The sequence below is a fragment of the Gadus chalcogrammus genome, chromosome 11 (assembly GCF_026213295.1).
Source record: "Gadus chalcogrammus isolate NIFS_2021 chromosome 11, NIFS_Gcha_1.0, whole genome shotgun sequence".
In the NCBI taxonomy this organism is placed as follows: Eukaryota; Metazoa; Chordata; class Actinopteri; order Gadiformes; family Gadidae; genus Gadus; species Gadus chalcogrammus.
Genome location: NC_079422.1, coordinates 21,923,477 through 21,948,576, shown reverse-complemented (window position 1 = coordinate 21,948,576; position 25,100 = coordinate 21,923,477). Strand labels below are relative to the sequence as shown.

At 46.5% G+C, this 25,100-nt stretch overlaps 2 protein-coding genes across 2 annotated transcripts; one reads left to right on the top strand and one right to left on the bottom strand.

Moving 5' to 3' along the window:
* Positions 1 to 64: 64 nt before the first annotated feature.
* derl1 (derlin 1) lies at positions 65 to 4,655 on the top strand. Its single transcript, XM_056601791.1, has 8 exons — positions 65 to 420; positions 982 to 1,093; positions 1,175 to 1,239; positions 1,672 to 1,698; positions 2,182 to 2,277; positions 2,442 to 2,494; positions 3,095 to 3,205; positions 3,601 to 4,655. The coding sequence occupies exons 1-8, from the start codon at positions 268 to 270 to the stop codon at positions 3,758 to 3,760; spliced, it is 777 nt and encodes a 258-aa protein (XP_056457766.1). The 5' UTR covers positions 65 to 267; the 3' UTR covers positions 3,761 to 4,655.
* LOC130391582 (zinc fingers and homeoboxes protein 2-like) lies at positions 4,087 to 25,074 on the bottom strand. Its single transcript, XM_056601792.1, is given in 14 exon segments — positions 4,087 to 7,110; positions 8,059 to 8,179; positions 8,661 to 8,835; positions 9,608 to 9,744; positions 9,747 to 9,898; positions 10,299 to 10,765; positions 11,398 to 11,583; positions 12,163 to 12,247; positions 12,964 to 13,179; positions 14,065 to 14,358; positions 15,126 to 15,338; positions 16,612 to 17,358; positions 17,705 to 18,341; positions 24,785 to 25,074. Coding segments are annotated over 12 exon segments (2,889 nt in total). The 5' UTR covers positions 17,804 to 18,341; positions 24,785 to 25,074; the 3' UTR covers positions 4,087 to 7,110; positions 8,059 to 8,061.
* Between the last annotated feature and the right edge of the window lie 26 nt (positions 25,075 to 25,100).

The window sequence follows — 25,100 nt, the reverse complement described above, 5'->3', positions numbered from 1 at the left end:
CATCAGGATCGCAATCCACTGTAACACTATAGACACTTTTATTGTTTAAGACGCAACCGGAAGTAGGTGGTGTTTCGTTTAGCAACTTGACGCGGACGACAACAAGGTAGCCTTGTGATTAGCCACGTCATGTAAACTTAGCGACCGAGCAGCACTTGACGTGATATAACCCTGTTTCGAAAATAAGGATTATTTCCTTTTATAATTCAGTATATATTTTGTTTAAACGTCCGTTGTAGAGCTTCTTGGCTCTGATCATATGGAAATATGTCGGACATCGGGGACTGGTTGAAAAGCATCCCCCTTCTAACCAAGTATTGGTTCGCTGGTTCGATTGCTGTTCCCTTGGTCAGTAGACTGGGATTTATTGATCCTATGAACCTGATCCTGTGGCCGGCTAAATTCTTCGGTAATTTTCAAGTAAGTTTTTCAAGTCCTGTGTTTCTGTAATTGTTCTTTTTCTAACGGTAGCTATTTGAGGAATACTAGGCTAGAGGCTATCCTAGCAAGGCTCGCAGGCCTTTGGAGATGAACAGCCAATCAGCGATGAGCACGGCGACCCAGGATGGGTAAAACTTCCGGAGTCTCCAGTATATATAATATATTAATCTCTTAAAATATCATCCATGGTCACAGACAGTCAATATTATATTTAGGTATCCATTTGTTTCTACGAAGATGTTTGTCATCACACACTTCATCTTTATATAAATCCTAAATAAACTTTGTAGCGTTTAGGACACCTGTCCTTTTAATAATTTTTCATCAGCACCATATCATATTTATTGACAATCACACGTTATGTTCAATATCATTTCATCAACGTTTCAACATTCATCAAAACGGCTTGACTGTGAAAAAAAGACATTCAAAGATGTAATTTCCATTAAATTAAAAGAGATGGTTTACAATATTCATAAGGAAGGCCTAATTGATAATGCTTTTTTGGTTTATAAGCTAATGATGCATCTCACCCCACAGATTTGGAGGCCTCTTACGGCAACTCTATATTTCCCAGTGACTCCAGGATCTGGGCTTTTGTACCCGGTCAATCTCTACTTTCTCTATCAGTACTCGAGCCGGCTAGAAACAGGTAGGCCTTAAGCAATCCTTTTTATATTAATTTCTAATTATACTTGTGTGGTGCTAACCTGCTTTTTCTGTTTTTTTTCAGGAACATTTGATGGCAAACCAGCGGATTATCTGTTCATGCTCCTCTTCAACTGGCTTTGCATCGTTGTATCCTTTTTAAAATAACGAAAAACATTGAAAATATCACAGGCAGACAGTGCACCTGCACTATGTGCTACCTATTGAAATACTCTTTAACTCTTCTTATCCCCATTGCCATTCAGGAATGTCCCTCAGGTGTCTCTCCCTTTAGCGATCAATAACACACATATACACACACTTTAATGTAATACACCATTACAACAGCATGGTTTGCTATCCTTAACAAATGGATCCCTTTGGTCACATCGTTAAAAGTGATTCAGTGGAACCGGGTTCACGGACCGCTTGTGAAACTATAAACATCTACCCAAACAAGGCTTTTTGGGAGACCGGATTCCTCTATGGTGTTAAAGCACCAATTTTCCGGTCCTCCGCGATGATTTCACAATGTTTATTTTTATGCTTAAAATGCGGTTTACCTTAACCACATGCTTGTAGATAACCGGCCTCCTCATGGACATGCAGGTAAAACTCCTCCTTTCATTTAGATTTGCTGCGTGGTCATAACTTTATTGTACAGCCCTAAAGGTTTTCTATCTACTGCTTCTACTGTAAAGTCCACCTCGACTCTGCATAGCCACCCTCCCCCTTCTGGCCACCATTGTACACTGTATTGTGTTGCGTTGTATTGTATTACTTAACTGTGTAGCAACTGCAGTAGCTGCTATCATTGCTGTTACACGGGGAATTGTTGTACTTGCACTTGGTTCTATGAACATCCTTTCTGTACCGACAGCGATATATTGATGCACTTCTTATGACAAATGTACTTATTGTAAGTCGCTTTGGATAAAAGCGTCTGCTAAATGCCCTAAATGTAAATGTAAATGTAAAAATGATTTATTCCAAAGGACTTATTCATGGATGGCTTGGCCCCTGCTCTGCAGTTGATGCATTTATCACCGCTACATTTTTAATCAACAATATTCTGTCTCATTTTCTCTGTAGTTGCTAATGATCCCCTTGATCATGTCAGTGCTGTATGTCTGGGCCCAACTAAACAGAGACACGGTGGTCTCCTTCTGGTTTGGAACGCGATTTAAGGTACTGCCACACTCCAGGGTTCACTTGTTTAGTGTTATGTCTCAACCATTTTTTGAGTAAACCAATTTATTTGTTGATGAACTATGCAATAGTACCTTGATTGAAATGTCATTCCCCATCGTTTTTCATTTTTATTGCATGCTTTATTTGTTTCTCTCCAAAAGGCTTCTTATTTACCGTGGGTCATCCTGGGCTTCAACTGGGTCATCCAGGGCTCGTAAGATATTCTTTACCCTCCTCTAAATGTTGATAACCCTTTGAGTTAATATTGCATGCAAATAGCGGTATGCTGGTCAGAGGAATGTGTCCATGAAAGACTGAAAATGTCAAAGTCTATGATTGGTGCTTCCGCAGTGCCCTCTCAAGCACCAACATCGGGCGAGTGGGCCATACCCATTGAGGGTTGCTGTTGTCAGATAAATTGTGTTTCCGAAGCAGCGTTGGCCAACCGTATATGGTTGGGAGCTGGTGTGTGCGGTAGTGAGGTTTATCAGAATCCAAAAGTGTCTGTACACTTTTTGGATTCGGATGATTGTGGATCCAACCTTTTGAGCTATGGCAACCTTGCATCACAGTTTCTCTCCTATGGAATCTGCTATTGACCTGACAATACTTACAGAAATAGATTAATGTCTAGGATGTTTCAATAGGGATAAGAGAGGAATAGGGGATAATAACTGAAATTCCCGTCATTTTATCGTTTATTACTTGACGAAATGCAAGTGAAATGGCGTTATGTACCTTAAATTCTGCAGTAGTGAGTTCTATCTTTCTTTGTGATGTTGAATCCCTCATGGTCCATGATGTATCCCTCTAGGATGGTGAATGAGTTGATAGGGAACCTGGTGGGCCACCTCTACTTCTTCCTCATGTTCAAGTACCCCATGGACCTGGGGGGACGTGCCTTCCTTTCCACGCCAGAGTTCCTGTAAGCCAATGTTTGTTGTTGTTGTTGTTGTTGTGTATGTGGGCGGGCACTCATGAATCCATGTCATGGATTCATGAGTTGTCAAAAACAATGTAACCCGGTGTTAAGAGTATCGTAGGGATGCAAACTGTGTGGTGGGACTAGACGAGGCAGTTCCCCAAAGATGTACCAAACAATCTAGTTTTAGGGTCGTTGCCATGCTACGTAACATGTAGGGAAAAAATGCTTTTTGTGTCAATCACTTAACCAATAGAGAAATATCTACGCATAGGGAGAATAGAACGCTTATAATATTAATGATGACAATGACTTTATGATAGAAAAACTCAATCAAACCAAAAGATAATTCTCTGCCGTTCCTCTCATGATTTCTCCATCGTCTTCCCCTCTCTCAGAAAGCGGCTCTTGCCTGCAAGAAGAGGCGGGGTGTCCGGCTTCGGAGCCCCGCCCCCCAGGAGAGCAGCCCCCCAGGAGCCCGCCGCCGGGGGAGCGGGTGGGGGTCTGTTTGGCCGTAATCACAACTGGGGGCAGGGCAATCGTCTGGGAGATGATTGAAGGAAAAACAAACAAAAAATGGGTGTTGGGGTGGGGTAAGGAGTGGTTTGTTGCCCCGACTCAGGTTTCTGCCACTGACGGTTGTGTGTGTGTGTGTGTGTGTGTGTGGCCACTTTAAGGTGGTTGCTTCTTTGCTTGCTTCTTGCCTGCGGAAGGAGAAGAAAAATCGCTTTTCGACGACGATTAGAATCTAAAATGTTCGGGAGGAAATGACGGATTGCGGTCGATTTGGAGTTATAAATAAGTGCAAACTTGACCACTACAAGTCCAGAAGTCTTGAATGGAGGAGAAGGCAGGAAGTTATTTTGAGGAGGCAATTATTTTAACGGAGAAACCGCACACACTGTTACCCGAAGGAATCTCTCGAGGGTTGCTCTAAACACAGTAGGAGCGCCAGCTTCTACCAACTTAGGATTTGTCAAGTGCTATGCAGATACCGTATTGGGCAAAAAGGAAATTGATATTTTTTTGTAAAACATTTTTCAGTCACTCATGTTTTCCATCCCCTTCTTCTTCGCTCTTCCTCGTTGCTTGTGTCGCTCATGTCATGCCAAGTTGTGAACCGGTCCATGTTTCAGCCAACTGGTTAAAAGAGTTGGTTGCCTGTGTGCAGCCTGACTCTCTGTACTCTGCTCGCATCTTCTGTCCTGTTCCATCTGTCCCTCCTTCTGATGCCATATCCGGGGACATTTAATAAGACATGTTGTGGAGGTCATACGCTGAGGAACGAGCGAGTCACCCAGCGTGCAGACAACGGGCTGCTTTTTTAAAAAGAATATTGGTTTCAGGCCTTGTGTGCCTGGTCACTGTATAAGTCTTTTGTCACAACGAATTTGTTGCAATTTTCAGCTGAGAAGGAAGAAAAATAAAAAAAGATTTTTGGTTTGTAAATATATCCATGTCTAGTTGTCTTTATTAACGAATGGTTTCAATTGCCAAATCGTTTCTGATCATCTGATAGTCTTAACAATTAAAGCTGAGGTAGGTAAGATTGAGAAAAGAAAGATGTTGAAAGTGGTCCCAATATAATGCCTCCAAAAAATGACAAAAAAAAAAGATAAAAACGTACAAAGTCGTGTACGTACAAAGGCTGGGGCGGTCTACCAGAACAGAACATCTTCCAGAGCCTTTCCCTCCATAATAGCAGACGGATGGCTATTGCATATCATACAAATTATTCAAATGAAAGCTTGAATATTACCTACAGCAACAGGTAATTAACCCAGCATAGTTACCGTGCCACCATTGTCTGAAAATCACCATTCATAAAAAAGCAAAACTCCCCCCTTAAACCTCAGTCGTGGGGATAATTGTTTTAACTTGTATTTTGCATTAAACAGCAGTCCTAATGGAACGTAGTTGTAGTTAAAACAGTCTTAGAAAATGGAGAAACAAAGAAATTAATTAAATCTTAAGTCAGAAAATATAAACAGTTGGATCTTCAACCTCTAATCACCACAGCATTATCAACCTTTTTTATTCCACTTAGAAATTGAACATGAGGAATACATTTAATAAACAATATGGCAGCCAGAGTGGAATGAGTTTCACTGACACTACTAAAAAGATGAACATATTGGGATGATTTACCCGTGGTAATTGTGCCTGAAGGCTTTCCATTAACCATATTCAACCCTCCTTAGTGCAAAATCCCAACACATTTTGTGCTTAGGTCAATCAACTAATGTTACTGAGACTTGTCCTTTTAGGAACTTGTCAGCCCAGCAGCAGAAGGACGATTATGTTTAAGGCGATCAAGGGCATAAAAAGCAGTTATTTGAAGGCAAACAACCTAATTTTAACCTAATAAATCAAATGTTATGTTTTGGCAACAGGCCAACCGTACTAGCCCCAAGACTGTCCTGTGATTTGCTTTGTGTCGACTGAACCCAAGTAATCAAATACATTTTTGCGTCCTTGTGCAAAATTCAGACAATACTAGTTTTTACAATTGGTTGTGTATTTATTGACCTCCTGTGGACTTGTAGAAAACAAATAAAGCAAGCAGTATTCCACAGTAGCCAAATGCGAAGGAAAAACAGTATCCCAGATACTTGTTTGTACATTACACTGAAGTAGCAGCAATGGACATTCAGCCAGCATCGACAGCCATACAACCAGAGCATCAGCAGGGTCGAAGTCAATCATGAATCCAGGGCTCTTTCTTTTCTTTGGAAATTCCTCAAATGCTTTGCGAAGTATATTATTGTATGTATGAAGTAATGACGTAACATTAAGGTCAGTCCTACTGAGAGAAAATCTGCAATTGTTACTGCACCAAATCTTTTTTTTTTTTTTATATGATTCAGGAACATATGGAAATCAAAAAGGCTTGAATTGCTCATTTTTACCCAAGCCATACAAAAAAAAAAAATGCAGTTTGAGATTATTATACATTTGTCATCCCTGTAAGCGTTGGACAGTAGATGGCAACATTTAAACAAGAAATATCCAACAGAAAAAAACAAAAGGCAGCATGGTGCGAGATAATACAGAAATGTCTTACTCTTTTTACAATGCATCATGTCTATAGTTGAAATAAAAAGATATATCGTCTAAAGCCTGTTGCAACAAAGCACACAGCTGATTGTAAAGGTAACTATATGAATACAAAAACTATTGTTCACATGTGCACATTCATTCATTTGACTGCAAAAAAGTCTACCGTTTTACTTCCATTTGCCTACCAAGAGTGCGTTGTTTTTCTTTGTTAATACTCTGGCCTGGTCAAACCTTTGTTTTTCTGCTATTTAATACACAAGTCAAATTATGAAGAAGACTTTGGACCACGGGGTGACGACCAACTGTAACAACTAAAGCTCTCAGGTGATTGGATGGCCTGTTAGGGTAAAAAACTGTTGATGCCATGGAAACAACCAGTTAATACCATGGAGACTTAAGTGCAATCTATTACCACTGTTGATACGACACCTGCATTTCAATGTTTTATCAATTAACAAGGTGGTACTCAATGAGACTTCTGAAAAACACATTCCTTGTTCTGGGGGCACTGTTCAAAGATACTTCTTAAAAAAGAAAAGAAAAAAACGTAACAAAATCTTCCCTCACAGCAAAACTATACAAAGCCTTTTTTTTTTTTTGCAATACAGAAAATATGTACAAGGGTTTAAAAAAATTGTAGTGGTAGTAATAGTAGTAGTGATAATAGTAAGAGCAATGCATCAAGTCCAGCTTTGGCACTCCATCTTCTGTCTCGGGCGGGGCACGAGGAACTTCCGTAGATACCCATGGGTGATTCTTGACTTCCATCACTGGCAATAAGGCAAAAAAAGTATTCCTTCCAGAGTTGCCTAGTATGCTCCGAGCCCCGGCAGGCAATCATCTCCCCCCTGAAAAAACAAAGCAGAAAATACGTCATAAAAAACAAGACTTACGACAAAGCACATCAAACCCGTTTTCATTATTTGACAGACCAAATCAAATCATACCACGTCAAAGTCCTGACATGGAGATGGAGATGGATTCTAAGACAAACATTGAATCTGTGTTTTCTGTCGAATCGCAAACTCAAGACTGGACACTAAGCGGGGCATGGCGTTCCCCGACGTGGTCTGAACTAGGGATGCACCGATCCGATATTTGTATCGTATCGGTACCGATATTGAAGACATTTCTAGATCGGGTATCGGTGACAAATGGGCCGATCCATATTTAAAAAATATATATATATATATATATATATTTTTTTTTTACGTTTATGTACGTACTTGAATCCTATTCCTACTACCTTGCTGCTTTGATAATTGAATTTCCCACGAAAATGTTCTCACGGGATTAATAAAAGTGTATCTATCTATCTATTGGCTGATCTATTCAGTTTCTATGCTGTGCGCTGTGAGTGACGTCATAAACAAGCAACACGCCGTGCGGAGCCTACAGTGATTGCAAAATGGAGCGAGCAAAAGGATCTGCTATCTGGAGCTATTTCACTTTACCTAAGCCAGCAAGCTCCACGGCTACATGCAACATATGCAAAGTAAATGTCCCGAGGGGTGGTACTAAACCTTCTAGCTTTAATACCACAAACCTTATAAAGCACCTCCAAAAATTCAAGTCTCATGATCCCAGTCTTTTCCCCTCAATGAAACTTAGTTTGTAGCCATAATTTCGCTCTGTTTTTCTATATCGGTATCGGATCGGTATCGGCCGATACTAAACCTCAGATATCGGTATCGGTATCGGAGGTGAAAAAAGCGGATCGGTGCATCCCTAGTCTGAACGCCCTGCGAATGGTTCCTACGCGGTTCCAAGGACCCAGGCTCGTGGCCCCTACCCACCGTTCAGCCAGTGACCCTCGCGGGCTGCTCCAGGGGCAGTATCTCCGTGTCAGCCGCCAGCTTGGGTCTCTCCACTTGGCTGTCGCTCTCCTCCCCCACCGCCACCATCACCTTCACCCACCTGTCGGGGACGCGGACACGCAGAGCCACGTGAGAGGTAGACCCGGCCGTTACAATGCATTGAACCAGACCGACACGGAGCATGCAGCAGCAACCAAGCACGTGAGGATAAAACGTCCACTTTGGCTTTTGTAGGCTTTTGTTCTTTTACCGGTCAAATGTGGAAATTTGAATTATTGGATTGAAAGACATCTTTATAAACATTGTATAGACTGTGATGACCGATTCATAAATAAAATAAATAAATAAATAAATAAATAAATATATATATTTTACCCTTTAATGTTGTCACACTGTAGTCAAGACAAGTACATTTCTTGTACATTTTTACTTGGTAAATACATTTCAGATGCTCATGGTCATGGTAATACGGACCGATACAAATGGTTTGGTTGTGATAACGTTTTTACCAAATCGTTTTCTGAAGGGCTGCATTCCAACAACTCTGCGGTACACAGCGTCCGTGTGCGTTACCCCCTCACCTCTCTTTGTCGGTGGGGTTGATGCTGGTCTCGGCGGGGTCCGCCCGGCTCCGGCTCAGGTCGCTCACGCTGTGGCCCAGCCTGTCGGTGAACCACTGGACCAGCTCGGGCCCCGACAGCTTGTTGGCCCCCGACCCGGCCTGGACCTCGGCGGGGCCTTCTGAGGCCCCCAGAGCTTCAGGAGAGGAGAGGAGAGGAGAGGGGAGGAGAGGAGAGGAGAGGAGAGGAGAGGAGAGGAGAGGGGAGAGGAGAGGAGAGGAGAGGAGAGGAGGGGAGGGGAGAGGAGAGGAGAGGAGAGGAGAGGAGGGGAGAGGAGAGGAGAGGAGAGGAGAGGAGAGGAGAGGAGAGGAGAGGAGAGGAGAGGAGAGGAGAGGAGAGGAGAGGAGAGGAGAGGAGAGGAGAGGAGAGGAGAGGAGGGGAGAGGAGAGGAGAGGAGAGGAGAGGAGGGGAGAGGAGAGGAGAGGAGAGGAGAGGAGAGGAGAGGAGAGGAGAGGAGACGGGTGTTTACAATTTCACACCGCGTGCCTCAAAGCAAGGGCAGACTGTAGGTTTTTGAAACACGGTGCGTCATATTTGTTGAAATTCTCTCGACGTCTAGACAGCAATACACAAATAGAATGCGCTGACAAAAAAAACAAACAAGAAAAATAAAAACAGACATTGCGGTGCTTTAATTAATTTAAAAAACTTATAGCAAATACCATCTAAAAACCAATGTAAAGTCAAATGCTACTAATATTTCAATCGTTTCATGTTTTAATATTAGGGTTCAGCTCCAATGTCAAAGACTTGTCTTTTGGGGGTTCAAGACCCACGTCTCCCTGCAGACCCGGCCTATGACTCAAACCCGCCGTCGCTGACGCCTCGTTAACCTCCCCCTCGTTAACCTCCCCCTCCACCACAGGACAGTGAATCCAACCCCCGGGTCCCCGTTATCCACCCCCTACCTTTGACGACCCTGGCCTCCTGGTGGACGGCGTCGGCCTGCGGGGGCGGCTCAGCGCCACCGCGGCCGTTGTGCTCCGGGACGGCTCTCTGCAGCGGCTCCGGGGCGGCCCTCTTCTGCTGCTGCAGCTGCTGGGGGGGGGGGGGCCCTCCATCCACTCCAGGCTGTGGCCGCTCTTCAGCAGCGCGCGGTGGTCCTTGAACCAGCGCACGATGTCCGTGCGGCCCAGGCCGGTCTGCGCCTCCAGCTGGCTGTACTCGTCGGGGGACGGCCACTGGGTCCGGCTGAACACCTGGAGGGGTTTACGGTGGGATGGGGTGTGAGGAGGGGGTCGGTGGACGTGTTGCGTCACTTTGTTGTCTCGTCATGTTAGGCTATCCCCTTCAGTGCCCATTTGTCAAATCCCTCCTAAAAACTCATTTATTTTCTCTTGCATTTAATTCCATACACGTTTTATTGTTTTCTGTGTCCTTTTGTTGTGCTTTAAATAGTTTTTATGTTGTTGGTTATGTGTTTGTAACTAGATAGTTTGATTTGGACACCACTTTGGTCAACTCTTGTTGTTTCAAACAACGGACTTACAGGAATAACAACAACAACAACATCGACAAGCCTGCGGGGACAGACAAGAAAAGTCGGGGTCCCCAACCCCCCCGTGGGGCCCTGGGTAATACACGTCGTTACACCGGTACCTCTCTGAGCAGCGTGAGGCAGCGGCCGGTGATGGCGCCCGGGCTGGAGACGGGGCCCGGGCTGGTGGAGGCCGAGAGGAGGGGCGGGCGCGGGGAGGAAGAGGAAGAGGGGGACGCCGAAGACACGGCGAGGACCGGCGGCGACGCCGAAGACACGGACAGCAGCGGCGGGGGGAGCGGCGTGGACGCCACGAGCACGGGCGGCGGAGAGGAGGAGGAAGAGGAGGAGGAGCAGAGGACTGGGAGCGGGGGCTCAGGGGCACCGGACGCCCCGTTGACCTTTGGCCCCACGCCGCCGCCCCCCTCCTCCTCCTTCTTCTTCTTCTCCTTCTCCACCAGGGGGCCCCCCCGAGGGACGGCCCCCAGGTTGAGCAGGGCCTTCTCCATGTTGTCCCGAAGCGCCCGGCGCTCCGAGAACCAGCAGTCCACCTCCGTCTGGGACAGCTTGGTGTCCCGGGACAGCTGGTCTGCAGGGAGAGCGGCTCTCGGTCAGAGGGAGGGGTGTGTGTGTCTCTGTGTGTGTGTGTGTGTGTGTGTGTGTGTGTGTGTGTGTGTGTGTGTGTGTGTGTGTGTGTGTGTGTGTGTGTGTGTGATCACTTGACTTGACCACTTGCGGGACCTGCCAATCATTTGATTAAGATTCGCAAGGACACCTTCTTTAATTTCCCGGGATATCCTAAATTAATTTCTGAAACCATTTTCTTTTCATCCCATCTTCTTTAAATCAATGCAAATTAAATGATAGAATATGTATTGCAACTTAGGCTAAACAAAATCAATGTTTTTTCGGCGGGAAGCCTATTTCTTTATCTATCCAGAAGCAGAAATATGCTTACCTGGGCTGAAGCCCCAGGGCCTACGACGACCAGGGGCCCATCATGAGCTAGGGCCTTTAATACTGGCTCATGATAGGCCCCCCGATCGGCGTAGGTAGGCCCAAGACAATCCGATTTTTTTGTTTGGGGCTTACAAAAGATCAGAGGCCTATCATGAGCCGAGAAAAAAGGGGGCCATTAGTGGTAGCTGGGCCCAGTGGCCACTTGACACCACGGCCACAGTGGTCTACCCCCCCCCCCCCCCCCCCCCCCCAGGCCCTCACCTAGCTCCTCCTCCGTGGGCTGGCTGCTCCTCTGGAAGCTCTCCTCCAGGGCGGTCAACTGCTCCGAGGACTTCCCCTTCACCCTCTCCAGCAGGGGGAAGTGGCTGGGCACGGCCCGCGCCACCAACACCTCCCTGGGGGGCGCCGGGTGCTCCGCCTTCACCAGCAACGGGGGAGGGGGGGCCCCTGAGAGAGAGAGAGAAGAGGGGGGGGGGGGGGGGGTTAACATGGGAAGGTGACGGAGCTGATCCGGACGTAGCGATGGCTGTCTCTGGTGTCGCGGTCGTGCTGTAGCGGCCAAATCGATCCTAGTTTTAGTTTCATTTTCACACTAGTGGTAAACACTCGCTGTCATGCGTTCACGTTTTTTTAATCGCTCATCCGATTCAGCAGTGAGACCCAATAACAGCGTGGCTATAAATAGGCATGTGTGGCATCACTCCTCAGTGCGATGCCACGACTCCTCCTCAATAGCGATGAATATTTGGTTGCCATTCATTTTCTGTGTGCAGGCTGGTGTAAACAAAAGCAGACACAGCACATGACACCAGCTTTAGTCAAATTATCTTATGTCCTGCCAAGCGGGCTGAAATACGTCTAACGATTGTGGGGGCTCAAACGATCAGTTGACAGCTGACAGTTGTATAGAGTAAACCGAAATGCACAATGACCATTTCAGCGGTGGTCAGAACACAGAGAGGAGAACATCTAGTGACTCCACGGACGATGCCCAACAACGTGCACAGCGTGATGTGTGTACGCTACCTTTGATGTTGAGAAGCCGCTGGTCACTGAACCACTTCTTGATCTCCCCTCTGGACAAGCCGGTAGTCTCTATTAGCCTGTAGATCTGGCGACACAATCAGAGGCTTAGAGTCAGAATCCAAAATGGCCGCTCGCTGTGTTGTCCGGTGTGTCTGTTGTGCGTCCCGTTACGTATTTTAAGCACATAAGCTGCCCCCACATAGCAAATAGGAAGCAGGATCAAACATAAAAGCTGTAATATCTACCCCAGCCACAGAAGGCAGCATCGTTAAGACAGACGCGGAAGCCGCAGCTAAGACGTCACATAGGCCACGCCCACTTCACATAGGCCACGCCTACTTGGTCAATTTGCAACAACCGGGGCCAGAGGAGGTCCGAGACTCATAGGCGCCCCGCAGAGAGCCTCGGGCCTAAGCCCGGGGCTCAAAGTAGCTCTCAGTATTTCTCTCTACAAGTGTTGGATAAAATTCCCTCCCTTTTGCTTCATAGTTACCATACCAAAATAATCTAACAAATAAAGTGAGTTAAAAGCGACCCGTTTCGAACTACTTTCAACAAGAGCACGACAGTCCTAGCACTTAATGTATGTCGTATTTAGTTATAGTGCTTAGTTATGAAGCATCTTATCCGAGCTGTCTTTGTTGTATACGGGGAATGGGTAAACCTAGCGATTGTTAGTAACGACGGCGATCTATTGCTTCACACTCTTATGACAAACAAGCTTGGATAAAAGCGTCGGCTAAACGCCCTGAAATTAAATGTCCTTTTTTTTTTTTTTACACATGGCCTGTGATCCCTCACCTCGTCTTCCTCGGGGAACGGGCACTGGGTGTAGCTGTGCCGGAGCAACGACAGCTGCTTGGCCGTCTTGTGTGGGTCCAGGGTGAAGCTGAGCAGCTTGGTGGCCGCCACCTTGGCCGGGGCCAGCGGCGCCTGGATGGTTTGGATGATGGAGGGGCGCTTGACGCCGGTGGTGATCATGGGGGAGGACAGGGGCCGCTTGAGGGACTGCACCACCTGTGGGGAGACGGGGAGAGAGGAGACGAGACGCTGCTCCGTCAAATCCTACAGGGGAGATTCAGGCGTAGAGCGCACAGGGCGGTAGTAGAAGTTAAAGAGGACCTATTATGCTGCTTTTCTGGTCTTAATCTCTTATTAATGACTCCTGTAGCGCAACCTGACACGAATCACAGCACAAAAAAACGATGTCGATTTTCGGGAAACTCTTCCTCTCATCTGGGCGCTTTCAGCCTTCTCTGTCAACGCTCGGTTTCGTCCTTCTCTGCCCCGTCCTGCCGACCCAACTCTGTTGTGATTGGTTTACTTCCTTGAAGCGCGCGTGCGCGCGCGGGCAGATTTGACCAGGCATATGGGGGCGCGGCAGGAGTGCCTCTACGTAGATGATTTCCCGGGAAATGTGAACAAGTAAATCGCAAACGTTGTCCCGAGGGTTTAGCGCTCTGCACAGCCAGCCCCGACTGTCAGCAGGGAATACGTCGAAATGCGTGTACGTCATTATTTGACACTTTAGTATGGTTAAACATGACTATCAATCATTATAACAACGTTAATAGGTCATAAAAGTCGAAAAAGCATAATAGGTCCCCTTTAAAGAGAGATACACGACTTGAATATGAAAAAAATAAAGACAAAAGATGAAAGAAAATATACATAAAAAATACAGAACAAGTCCAGTAAAACTTAATTAACAGTTCCCTCATAAAAGTCTCAAGAGACAATGCTTATCTAATAGTTACAATGCTTATCTAAACAGTGAGTGTGATAATAATAATAAAATTGTATTTGAAGGCACTCGGGGACACACAAAAGTCATCATAGAGAAGCAACGATAAGACATTGAAAAATGATTAACCAATCGTAAGAGACGCTGAGCGGGCGCACCTGGTTGGTCAGGGTGAGCGCCAGGGGGGCGCAGGAGACCGTGGAGCCGTTGGCCACGGGCGTCAGCACCAGACTGGTGGCGCCCAGGAGGTGGCAGGGCAGGGACTGGAGGGAGGCCCCCAGCTGGCTGCTGACCTTCACCGAGGAGGAGGAGGAGGAGGAGGAGGAGGAAGAGGAGCTGGTGATAGAGGTGGGGTGGGCGGGGGAGGGCCGCGACGAGGCCAACACCGTGAAGGTCTGCGCGGGGGGGGAGGTGATGGTGCCGTTGAACATCTTCTTCCTGGCCTCCTCCACCTTTGGTTGGTGTTGGTGTGGTGGGTGGGGGGGGGGGGGTTAGTTATTTTAACGTCATTACCCCCGTTATTCACAGAAACAATGTACACCATTTCGATTAAAATCACATTCAGTCATATGTTAATTCGTGAGCCTTTAGTTAATGATTAACTAATCAACAAAACAGTCGTATACATTTGTAGATGATTCATAAGGGCCATGTAAAGGTCCCCTCTTTCACCACCAGGTGTGACGTTGAGCCATTCCAAAACCCTATGGTGACATAGGGTGAAGGGGAAGTCCTCTGAGCAGCTGACCGCCCTGGAGGAGAGCTTCCAGAGGAGCAGCCAGCCCACGGAGGAGGAGCTAGGTGAGGGCCTGGGGGGGGGGAGACGAGTAGTCCTGACGGGGGCTGGATTCTGACGGCCATGTTTCATATTAATCGCATCGAGTCAACAATAATTTTGGCGAGGTGTTTTTCAGCACGGTATAACATTCCAAACTTCGGTAAAACGGTCGCCGACCGTCTTCTCTGTGCCAAAAATACCGCTGCTTCGGGTTTTCCTTTGATAGGCGTGTTGAGAGGAGGAGCGGGCGAAGCAGCTGTTTGTAAGAGTACCCGCGCACCACTGGCATGAATGCGCGCTTGCCTCTGTGTGTGTGTGTGCGTATGTGAACGATTTATAATTAAAAACAATAATAATTTATAATGGGAAACACTTCAGATGACGTTACGCATGATGCATTATAACTGCATGTCCGGCGTTTACCGTCTACGTGGTACATACCTCCTCGGGGGACCAGCTGATGCCCTGCTTGAGCCTCTGGGTGGTGAACCACACCTTGATCTGCTCCTCGGGGTGCTTGGAGGCGGCGGTGAGCCAGGACAGCTCCGCCTGCGTGGGGTAGGGGAACTTGTTGAACGACGACATGAGCGTCAGGTTCCCGTCCAGCGAGGGGTTGTACTTGGTGGTGTTGAGGGGCACCGCGATCTTCGGCACCTGGAACCACACACAGGGATCATGGGTCGCTTTCTGTGGTTGTTTTACTGTGATGGGGGGCTGGTGGGATTCACCTTGGGAAATCATTCGTTCACTTGGTTTAAAAAAAGGTGACAAATTATACCGCCAGGTGTGAGTATTATTAGCCGTAAAAAGCCGTTTTGATCCGCTTCTTCTGACATCACAAGTGGGCGTGTCCATCTAGATGTTTGCTGGATGGAACAGTCTACCAGCCGACCCAGTGGACTGTAGCAAACGTTGCTCGTCTATCCGTCATACATCTAGGTGGACAACACGCCCACTTGTGATGTCAGAAGAGGCCGATTTTCAAAACGGCTTGTAACGGCTAATCACACCTAGTGGTATATTATAATAAGTCACCTTTAACCTTGGGAAATCATTCATTCACTTTGTTTAAAATTGTCCTCAAGTTGTGATATCTTCCATGTTCAGGTCATGGAAAATATGAGCTATTGATAAGAGCTTTAATAAAACTGTACATTGCCAGAATGTTCTTCTACTGAAAGTCGCACAAAATTAGAAGCTTATTTCCACGAAGGAAATATGTTTCTAATAGATAAGCAAGAGAATTATACTATGAATTAAACAATGGTCTACACAGCATAGGGAACATAAATTGTCCTCTTTTTCTTGAATACAACAGTGAATTTAATAGTATATCTAACAATGCCATTCATTTGGACCTTTTGTTTATAAAACATATTAAAAAAGATAAATTAAATACACAATAGTCAGTGCTTGTGTTCTCACTTAAGAGAGGAATCCCAGAAACCTGCCTGCCATGTTTCATTAAATAACACATCATACCATTTAGAAAGTTATACTTATATAATGAGTGTAATATTTCATGGTCTCCATTTCCCCATTACATCCAGTTTTCGCGGCCCATTACTGCTGCAAAAGGCCTGGAAATGGTTCTCCTCCATCATGTTACGATGAAATCCCGTAGAGCATTTTGACAGCATGCTGATTGCTAATAATCATTTACATCCCAGCTCGGCCCCCTGAAACATGTTACTCTCAGCGGTGGAGTCAGTTCTTCAATGGGGGGGACGACTTCCACACAGAGACTTTTAACATAATAACATGCACACGGTAGTCTCGCACGCACGCACGCACGCACGCGCACACGCACACGCACACACACACACACACACACACACACACACACACACACAGTGTGGATTGTGGAGACACAGGGAGCATAAATGACACTTCCAGGAGGCTGGCGTAAGGTGAGGGCAGTCCTTACCTGGGAGAAGTTGGGAGGCCGCTGTAGTGAAGGCATGATGTGTGACGGACTGTCCCCCTTCAGGAGGCTGGCCTCGGGGATGAGCACCGTGCCGTTGACGTTCACCACGTTGATGGGCTTCCTCAGTTCAGAGGTCAGGTGCCCCAGGTGAAACTCTGTTCTTTTAATATCCGAGGAGGACATGACTTTGGGCTTGGCGAACTTGACGCCCGTGCTGGCCTTGCCCAGGCCGCCCTGCTCCTGCCCGTTCCTGAAGGCGGCGGCGGCGGCGGCGGCGGCCGGGTAGGACGTGTTGTGCACGGCTGCGTTGGTGTTGTTGTTGTTGTTGTTGGTGGTGGTGCCGCAGCCCTCGATGGTCTGCTCGAGGATGGTCTGGTTGTTGAGCTTGACGCGTCGGAACTTGAAGTTGACCTCGCCCGGGTGGCACTTCTCGTTGTGCTCCGTCAGCGAGTCGAACTTCTTGGTGTTGAAGTTGCACACGGCGCACAGGTACAGCGGGTTGAGGATGACGTTGGGGTGGCTGGCGTCCACGTGCTCCTTGAACGCGTTGAGGTTCTGCGTGGAGAAGGGGCAATACTTGCACTCGTAGCCGCCCTGCTGCGGCTGCGGCCTGGGGGTGGCCGAGGCCTGTGATTGGTCGGGAGGCGCCGGGGAATGACCGGATTGGTCCGGAGGCTCTGACGGGGGCTGCTTCGGCGCGTTGTCCGCCGTCACGTCGGCGCCCCGGAAAGGCTTCTCTGGAATCGTCTGCCATATTAAAAAGAATGGATCTCAAGGTGTGACCTTAATAGTACGCTCCCAGATCGTTTTTTTTTTAAACAGGAAAGTTGTGCACAATGTTTGTTTTACAGTGTTTATTTATAGCGCCTATTTGAATTATGATACGTGCACAGTACACATGAAGGCCAAATACTGCAGGCATACCCTTAAAATACACAAGACCAGTAGGCAAGACGATGATTTTATCGTGAAAGGTTAGAAGGGTTTGGAACATTGTTATCTTACTTTGCATCGGCGCCTATAAGAGGGCTCTCATCATTCGAACAGGGGTGACCGATCTCATTCTCCGGGGGGGGGAGGTCGGTCCACATACCTCCATGTCGTGCGAGTCCTCATCCTCGTCGTCCATCTCCACCAGGGTCCGGTCCGGTCGGATCATGCAGGGGACGGACGCCTTCCGTCGGCTTGCCATGGCTAACCTTGACCCTGTTCAAGATCCAGGTGGACAGTTGGTTTTGTGCCCGGGCCAGAGACGGAGGGGGACAAAGTCTGCGGAGCAAGCCGACGCTCTGTGCCGTCACGTTAAAAAGACGGGCCACAGGGACACAGGCCTGGCACTGGGCCTAAACAGTGCAGAAGACAAGGGGAGGGCGGGGATGTGGGGAAACACAAGGTTTGAGAAGCCCAGGTCGGGGTGCTATTTTTAGGCAAACAATGCAAAGGAGACTGGGTCAACGCAACGCCGTGGAAGAAGGAGCGAGCGGGCGATCGGTCCTCCGCAGAACAGACCAGACCTATTGCAGACCCGAGCTGCAGGGAGAAGGCCTACTCTACATGGAGGAGGGAACGGGGACTCGTGCGAGGGGGCCGAGGGGTGAGCGGGTGTGCAGAGGGGAGGGCTGGTGGAGTGCCGAGGGCTGGCGGCGACGGCGGCGGGGGGAGGCTGCACTGGCTGCCAGGGTCAGCTCCGGCGATGGAGGGCTTCATGCACCTTCATTACACAGGACACTCTGCATGGACAGGAGAGACGGACGGAGACAGACGGGGGACGGGTTAGATCAGGGGATCCCAAGCTTTGAGTGACACGGTGCAGATCTGTGGTTATTCACTGGTTGAGGAGGAGGAGGGACCCGAATCAAGCAAAGCACATCGGCTTTTGTGATAATGAGGCGCGATTGATGATCCAAGGAAGCCAAGACAATGAACGGAGTAGCTAGTTGTGTTTATGACCGTACATATGTGGTTTAGTACTACCTAGTTCTTATAACAATGCAGAATCAATACTCAACTAGGCTGATCTGTATGGAGCAAGTTCCGCATTCAACCCAGCATATCACTAATTCGCCAACTTCAGAGTTAGGATATGATGAAACACCAAACTAATGTCAATGTGCCAAATTAGGATCTCCAATTCGTTACTTGATTGTCCCCTTATAAAATGACATTTGCCACATTTCCGTCATGACAATGACATGGGAAACAGGAACCTTGATATTGTGCCATTCTGATGGTAACTTACTTTCCTACGTCTTGATTGTGTATGCTGCGTTTCAATAAATACAATTTGATAACTTGACTTAAGAGTAAGAGACAGACTCCCATCAGGAGTCCTAACGTTTGGTTGCCATGGCAACACCAAGTCAGTGGTTGCTGTATCAGCGATACCAACAATTGGCCTTCAACTTTGGAGAGGATGCAACTATTAGCTCTATGATAAGAAAGTGTTCATTTTAATCCTTACGTATCAAGACAAAGGCCGTACAGCTAACAATTGCTAACCCTTGGCTACTACATCCAATTATTTAACTGCACAGATCGCCACCTTAATGTACAACCATTTCTGACCTTATAACTAGACTTAACCATCTCTTGGTTAAGAAATACAAAATACATGGGATTTTGTTTCAACATACTATTTTCGGCTTTTAGTTTGGAGTATGTTTCAGTTAACACATGTAGATCCCCATTGTATTTCCCCATGGTATTTCCTAAATTCGTTTTGAGGTTAAGAAGCCAAAGTTTGTTGAAATCCCCCCTTTATTCAAGGCCAGAATACTAAAGAACGTAATAAAGAAGAGCAGAGAATAGTCATATTTAAAGACAACAAGCAGTGAAGAGCAGAGAATATTTAAGTGTTGCGCTAAACATTTGAACAAACAACCTCATGTGTTTAAAAAAAAAAAGAAAAGTACAGAAAACTACCTCACGAATTTAAATATTATTGAATATTCCATATCGAAGAATAGTCTAAAATATAAGTGCTGGTCACATATGGGGCTAGTCTGGAGACCAAGCCCTGAGGCTAGTGTCCAAGCTCTTTCCAGTGCCTCATTAAAGTTGGATGAATTCTGCGCCCAGCCTGCTACCTGCTGTCTGGCTCTCACTGTTGACCGGTTCGTCGGACTGGCGCCCGATATCATATCTTCTGAACCCGACATATTCAGCAATATTAAAAAGGACAGGGCTTGTGTACTTTCCTCTTTATCTTGTTGCAGAGATCCCAAGTGACACAACCAACAGCAGCCAGGACACTTATTGAACTGTCTCATGCATGTATCCAGTGTTATCTTTTAGGCACATTAAAGCAAGCAAGTCACAGGGCCCTTCTTGCGCAGATCTGCAAGATAAATCCTTTGCAAGCTCTTCAGTCATATGTTTTTTTACGATTTACACTTGAGGCAACCTGGAAGAGAAAGAAGTAGTCTAACCACAAGCATTTTTTCATACATTGGTCGCTATGCCAAATACATGAAACCTCAAAAGACATATTAAGGGGCGACCTGCTTAATCAAAAGGTGCTCTCAATATTAGCGACGGAAGAGAGTGCCAGTCCAATCCCAGATTCTCTGAATATTGGAGAATCACTTACTCCGGGACCTGGTGTCTATGTAACCAAGGTAACAGGGAATCAGCTATCAAGTCAGTCGCTTTCACGCTGATAGATTCTTATCACTGGCAGGGGTCAAGTTGGGTTGATTTGTTTGTGGTTATAGATTACGATTCTTTAAGATTGATATTTTCCCTGTGATAGCTAGTTTCTGATAGCCAGTTTCTGATAGCCAAATTAGATATTTAAATTAGAATTAGATTTTCTAGTCCAATAAATAATCGTTTTTTGTCATTGTAGCCAGTAAACACTAGCTTTATTAAGCTTCCCATGAGTCCCAAATGTATTTTAAAATGTGATAAAATTTACAAATTTCATTCCATTTGATTTTAGTAATTTATATATTTGTAGAAATACATATTTCTGAACGACAAACGGTGTTAATTTCTAATGGGAGTATAGCGGCAGTTCGACTCGGTCCGTGTGGGAATCCCAGGTTCGTGCTCACGTGCACCGCCTGCTTGTACCAGTGAGCTGGTAGCATTCCCTGGAGCACATTAAAAAACACATCCACCACCTCCAAAAGGCACACCATCCAAATAATAGCCTGCTGAACGCAATAGATCATGTTAAAAATGGGATTGTTTCATATCACTACTGTAGATATAAGCTTGGACGGCTGGATGAGCCACGTTCTTCCATCAGTGGGGGAGCTGCCCTTCACAAGGCTGACTCACTCAGATTGGAAGGGGGTTCACACAGCACTTTTGGGTGGTGTGTGCGTGTGGGGATGTACAATTGGGCTCTACGCCACACTGGAGGTACGCAATTTGTGCACCCTGCCTTCCTGCAGTGGGTGTGGTTCTTTTTTTTTTGGGAGGCTTTCATGTGGCCGAGGATTGGTTTAGGGCTGACAGAAAGAGGGAGTATCCCTTCTCTGCGATTGGTTGATGTGGTGCAAAGGGTTTTTAATTTCTCTCTCTCTCTCTCTCTCGCCTTCTCTCCATTGTGTCGCTGCTCCCTTCGCCGAAACCATAAAATGGAGGGAATATATTAATGTCAATGCATTTATTATACATGGCAATAATAAATAATGTCTGTGTGTTTCAAAATATTACAAAGGACAATTAAGATCTTTTCTTTGTAGGTATTCAAATGATTATGAAGTAGAAAGAATGGGTTTTTCAAAAGGACACGACCTAAAACTGTTAAGGGTTCAAGCAAGGACACACGATGGCTCACGTCTGTATGGAAGTTACAGGTGTCCCCTGCTCAATGAATTTTATACAGCCATGGATATTTCATGAGGTTAACACATTTGTACGAGTAGGGCTATATCGTGTATGTATTTACTATACATGCATGGTGCAGCCCTGCGAGGTATGAGCCACTTGGAGGCTCCACCAGGACACTGGCACACGGAGGATGACCTCGCCATTGTGTGTCGTCTTAGTCACCCAAACAACGAGGCAGGCGGAGATGGTCTGAAAATATCCAGCGCCACGCAAATCGACCACGTCGGGTGACGTCATCGCAGCAGGGCTACTAAAGGCATGAAAACGGCATCGGATAAATAAATACACAACTGACTCCTCCAACCGTGAGTTACATCAGACAAGGAAAAAGAAAAAAGTGTGATATTAGACTGTGCGCACACACCTAGTAGAGCGGTGTTTAGCCGCGGGGGTTTGTGTTTTCCATGTATACGTTAATTAGTAAGACAGGGACGGCATAGGGACTCACTGCGGCGCAAGCCTAAACCGCGGTCCCCCTGCAGAAGTATAAATCACCCTTTAGTGTCATTTGTTTTTGCGCAAAACAGTCTATACGCTTTGAAAATGCCTGTGTTGTTGAAACAAGCAGGAGGCATGGCTTTAGAGTATTTATTTTATAAATCCTACAGGAACAACTATCAATCATTATTTTGACTCCAGATCTGTGATATTTTGCTTTGACTCAAAAGGTTAGCCTGAAGTAATCCTGTAGGCTGCCAAAAGTAGCTCTTGGGGAGAGTGCAGACTAACGTTGTCTAGACAGAGAGACACAATAAGAGAGCAAAGAGCAAGAAGATAGTGGCATCCTAACCATTGTCAATGTCATATCTGGATGCCCCACTTGAATGTAGTGGTTCAGCTGAGGCTTTGAGCCAAAGCATCTCTTACCTATCAACACTCAACAAAGTATTATAAATTCAAAAACAGCTAAAAAGAATAAACGATTATCTCATCTCCATGTGTATTGCTTCTATAATGCATCCGGGAACCTAATGACTGAACCTAATGAAATTAGCAAACGATACATTCCATCTTCAACCACTTCCACTGTACAAACCTATACTTGAAACCTTTTACTTGGTAGGAGTAGGAAATTCAAACCGTTTCTATCATGCGTCAAAATCCAGACTTGCTTATTATTTGCACATCTTGCCATCTTAAGAGGGAGGGAGGGGTAGAAGTATTCAAGGGGTCATGCTGCACAGAATACAATGCGCACCTCATGAATTCCAAGGCCTTCCAGCACTATTCTCTAAACAGGCTAAGTGTATTACCGCATTGTGTACAATACACTCAGACGTTGTCGTCCCTGACACTGCCTGCATTTACTTATCTTGTTAACTGTTTTCTACTGAATTATTGTTGTGCCATCGATAGCTCTCCAGAAACAAAAAAATCAGCACCATGGACAAGGAATGTCAATGTATCGATACACGTTATCAAATAAATAGATTTCCTTAAAACATATCTTATGTGGAATGCGATAGTCAAGAGCTCAAGTCACTGTTTGGTGAATTTAACAGATCGCCAGATAAACCTCAATACCTAGTCCTTAAACGTGTTTTTATAATTAATGAGTCTATGTGCAGCTCTGTGGCGTCGTACTTTACATCCTAGAAGGCAATTAGCAGTGGATGTCAAGAAGATTGATAGAACTTGTTGTGTAGCTAGCTATGCAATATGTGAGCTAGCTATGTTGACAACGTCAACACAAACCTGTAGGCAAGACTGAACATTGTCTACTAACATTGAACATAACACATTTTACTGCATTCTGATGAACAAAAGCTTGACAATTGGAAAGTCTAACTTAATTTGCAAGATGCTCACAAAAGGGCTTAATTTTCTTGCAACTTGCAAACCTGCACCACAACGCACCAAAGGACATAAACTTATATCCATTGCATGAACCATTGTCCTGCATTGTTTAGGCTACTCCTATATCTCAGTGAGGATACAACATGTAGTGCAATGTTAATATGATCCACTTCCTATTATTCTGGCGGTATGCAAGTCAAATTAGTCTCTCAATACGAATATATTCTAACCACTTTAGGAACCGTATGACAGATGTGTTACATCTTAACTGCTTTGATGATGCTATTCAATAGAAGATGAACAGCCTGCAAGGCAGTAGAGCAACACTCCCAGGCCGCATCTAGTGTAATGTACCGAGTAATGTAAATAGACAGCCCACAAAAGTGACAACCGCTGGGTATCCACTGACTCACATGCTTAAAAAGGCAAGCTAGTTACCACATTGCGTTCACTGTGGATGGATCTAACTGTGACAGTCCATCACCCCTGTCCACTACCTACCGCAGCTTTATACTACAGACAACATAACCGTATTCTCGTTATACGTCTCTAAACCCAAAGGCATGTTTCAATGCCCCGCTACCCCTCTTCCTCTCTCTTTCCCTTTCCGCAGTTCTCCCAAATCCTGTGGCGGGGGTGGTGGAGGAGGGGGGGGGGGACCACTGGAAAGTCTGGGAAAGTGCGACGCGGTTACACTGCGGGAGAATGGATAAAGAGCTTCCTGAAAAAAGTTATCATTGGTGTTGTTTAGACTCTGGGTTCACAGCAGCCGTGGTGGTGCAGCAGTAGAGAGGTGAACCCTATGTTGGGTACGGCGTCGCCAGCACCGTGTGCGTTTCCGTCTGTCTGCAGCAGAAACGTCCGTGGTCACGAAGGGGGAGGAGGCGTCACCAGGAGCACGCCTACATCATCACGGTCGCCACGGTACCAGCCGAGAAATCAAAGTCTACACGTTACAGTGCACATAAAGTCGCTTTCACAACCCCCACAGAACCGACCTATGTGTAACCCGGCGTTGTCTGACGGTTTTATAGCCGGGTCCAGACGTTCGCGCCGCGACGCGGGCTAGAAGGGGGCCACAAAACGGTCTCCAAAAATGTTCCCTCGCCATCGACGTAACAACATGTCGGCAAAGGACGGCCATGTTTTGCTGGTTATGTCGACACTGGGAGGAAAGTGAGCACGATGGACTGTCTCGTTCTCAATACTTCGGACCGCATACAATCAACTGCAGCGAAAACTTAGCAGGGGGGTGGGGGTGGGAAACACCGATGAACAACTTTGCTTAGCCGACGAGCACATACGTTGTTCCAGGGTGCAGGTGGAGACAACAACAGGGCAAACAAAGTTCACACGGCGAGACAAGTTAAAACACTAATACGGAGGCGCGGGGGGCTATGGCGGGGTCCCCCGCCGAGTTACAGCAAAGCTGGTCGAATGAGACAAAAACTAGACGACATGTGGCTTTGACTTAGGACACTTGTTTTTGCGCCGTCTCGAATAATACGTCAAGGAGTAGTTGGGTCGTTCCTACCTGCCCGGGGGGTCTGGCACGATGCTCGGACGACACGGTAGATATCCAAGTGGGAGTGTAAACCATCAGCTGGTCATGATAAGAAGTGTAGTATATATTTAGACAAATGGGTAGCCGGGAGAGACGACAGAGCAGGAGAATCGCGATCACAAGGAGGATCTACGGCACAACCCACATGACCGCCGACGTCAGCGTACGTATTTGCATGAGGTACCAGGGCGCCTGTGTCCGCTCGCAGCGCGTCCATGGCGCGACGGGTCCAAAGTTCGGCAATTCGCGCCATACGTATGTCTGTACCCGAGCTCTGCATGAGCTG